This window comes from Erigeron canadensis, chromosome 7, assembly GCF_010389155.1.
Source record: "Erigeron canadensis isolate Cc75 chromosome 7, C_canadensis_v1, whole genome shotgun sequence".
Taxonomy (NCBI): domain Eukaryota; kingdom Viridiplantae; phylum Streptophyta; class Magnoliopsida; order Asterales; family Asteraceae; genus Erigeron; species Erigeron canadensis.
This window is the reverse complement of record NC_057767.1, coordinates 11,196,498-11,199,192: the sequence shown is the minus strand read 5'-3', so window position 1 is coordinate 11,199,192 and position 2,695 is coordinate 11,196,498. Positions and strand designations below refer to the sequence as shown.

General features: G+C 37.6%; 1 protein-coding gene across 1 annotated transcript; it reads left to right on the top strand.

The window, feature by feature from the left end:
• The first annotated feature begins 976 nt into the window (after nt 1–976).
• On the top strand, nt 977–2,445 carry LOC122609580 (UDP-glycosyltransferase 89B2-like). The gene has a single exon (XM_043782609.1). It carries the CDS (start codon nt 999–1,001, stop codon nt 2,391–2,393), a length of 1,395 nt encoding a protein of 464 aa, XP_043638544.1. The 5' UTR covers nt 977–998; the 3' UTR covers nt 2,394–2,445.
• Nucleotides 2,446–2,695: the final 250 nt, after the last annotated feature.

Sequence of the window (2,695 nt, the reverse complement as noted above, 5' to 3'; positions counted from 1 at the left end):
ATATGTTACCATAATTATGTAATAATATGTAATATATTTTTTTCTAGAACAATAGTATCATAAGAAATAGTTTAATTTTTGGTATCAATTATTGCTAAACTAATTAAATACGACTGAATTTAATGTATATATTTCATGGATATGATCTGTTGGGATTAAATTCTTGCAACAACTTACAAGTTGGCGTGCATGCCTGCTTCTATTTTTAAGGTCCTTTGTTCGACTCACGGTTTCGACGTTCTTGACTATTATTTTTCAGTATTTTAATGAAAAGAGTTTATGTAGATGTGGCAAATGAGGTGTCAAGCTCTTAAATGCAAGTTATATAATGATAACACGTTGGATAAATCTTATGTGACGAATAAAGAGATAGTCACATAAGCGTTTTGAGATAGAGAATTATATATATATATATAGACATTTTAGAGTTAGTGCAAATATTGTCATTTTTTTGATTTGTCGTTTTTTACGGTTTATATCCTCGTGAAGGGCATTTATGTCTATTCACCAATTTTTATCTTTTCCAAAGAAGCAACGCAGATTGTCTTTTATAGTTAAGTGTAATTTTTTTTCTATAGTTTGTCGTTTTTACAGTTTTCATCTGCGTCGTTAACAAGCGCAGAACCTATATATAACTATATTTGATGATCTAGTGAATCACCTAAAATACAAATACCTATATATGAGGATTCAGTCATCTTCTCTATTTTAACCTATATTTTTGTCCAAAATTTTTTTTTTTATATATAATAATGATGATTGGATTCAACGAACTTTGTCTTTTTATCTTTTTATTTTATTGTTTGGTAAAGATTGACCGAGATAAACGAATGAATAAATTTGTTAAAAACATTTATAAGGTCTAGATTCAACCTCATTAATTATCTTTTTATTGTTTGACTGAGTTTTCCAAATTTTGGAGCGAAATAAATTTCTAACATACATAAGGTCTAGATTCAACCTCATTATCATTTAGCAAAACCAACCTCCGACCAAAAATGCAATTTTCCGGCACCCATATTCTAGTCTTTCCATACCCTGCTCAAGGCCATATGTTATCACTTTTAGACCTCACCCACCAATTAGCCATCCGAGGTGTATATATAACTATTCTTGTTACACCAAAAAACCTTCCTAGTTTAGCCTCTCTTCTTTTGGCCCATCCAAAATCCATCACCACCCTTGTCCTTCCTCTTCCACCCCACCCAGGTATCCCAACGGGTATCGAAAATGTTAAAGATTTACCAAATGGTGGCTTTAGTTCCATGATGGTTGCTTTAGGTGATCTTTATAAGCCTATTTTGAGTTGGGCAAGAAACCATCCTAATCCGCCTAATGCGATATTGTCCGACTTTTTTTTGGGTTGGACTAATCGCTTAGCGAAAGAGCTGGGCATCCGACGGTATTGTTTTTCTCCGTCGGGTGCCTTAGCTCTCTCGGTTATTTTTTATTTGTGGAAATACCAACCAAAAAGATGTGATCATGAGAATGTGAATGAAGTTATAAAGTTTGATAAAATTCCTAATAGTTCGGAGTATCCTTGGTGGCAACTATCTCCCATTTATCGAAGCTATGGGGAAGGAGACCCGACATCCGAATTTATTAAGGATGTGTTCTTAGGAGATATTGAGAGTTGGGGAATCATTATAAACTCTTTCACCGACCTGGAACGAGTTTATGTTGATTATCTTAAAGAGGAATTAGGCCATGACCGCGTATTTGCGGTCGGGCCTTTACTACCTCCAGGTAAAAATATAACTGAAAGAGGTGGGCCTAGTTCGAATGAGGTCTTAACTTGGCTTGACACGTGTAGGAATCAAACAGTGGTGTATGTTTGTTTCGGAAGTCAGTTGGTGTTGACTAATAGTCAGATGGTTGCGGTCGCATCGGGGTTAGAAAAAAGTGGAGTCAAGTTTGTATGGTCCGTGAAGGAGCCAACAAAGGGACACGTCGCAAGTGAGTATGGTAGGATCCCGGACGGATTTGAAGATAGTGTGGCTGGGAGGGGTCTTGTTGTTAGAGGGTGGGCTCCACAAGTGGCAATCTTGAGCCATGACTCGGTTGGGGCATTCTTGACTCATTGTGGGTGGAATTCGATAATGGAAGCAGTGGTAGCAGACGTTTTATTGCTTACGTGGCCAATGAGCGCCGACCAATACTCGAACGCCACATTGTTACATGAGTTAAAAGTGGGAATGAAAGCGTGTGAGGGAGCTGAGACCGTTCCTGATTCAAACAAGTTAGCCGAGTTGTTCAGCAAGTCAGTGAGTGAAGAGACGCGAGTTGAGAGAGAACGAGCAAAGAAGTTTGCGAAAGCTGCTAAGAATGCGGTTTGTGAAAAGGGTAGTTCACTAGAAGAACTGGATCGATTAGTAGCTAATTTATCACGTTAAAACAGTTGTTTGAACAATTAGCAAGATTCAATAAGATGTCTATATCATTGGATTTGTAATAATAAGCAGCATAGTTGAATCAGTGGTAAACACTCTTGTCTCTGGAGACAGAGGTCATGGGTTCGATCCTCATCCCATGCAAAAGTTGGAGGGTCTTTTCTACTATTTAGGTAAAAACTGGAAGCAGCCTCTCTATTTAGGTAGAGGTAAGGTCTGCCTACATCTTAACCTCCCCCATACACCGTCAAGGTATTGGGGATCAAAACCCGTAAAAAACGGCACTGAACAGTTCCTTACTATTT

Excerpts from the sequence above, each read along its gene's own strand:
- LOC122609580 (XM_043782609.1), top strand. The coding sequence starts at position 999 with ATGCAATTTTCCGGCACCCATATTCTAGTCTTTCCATACCCTGCTCAA.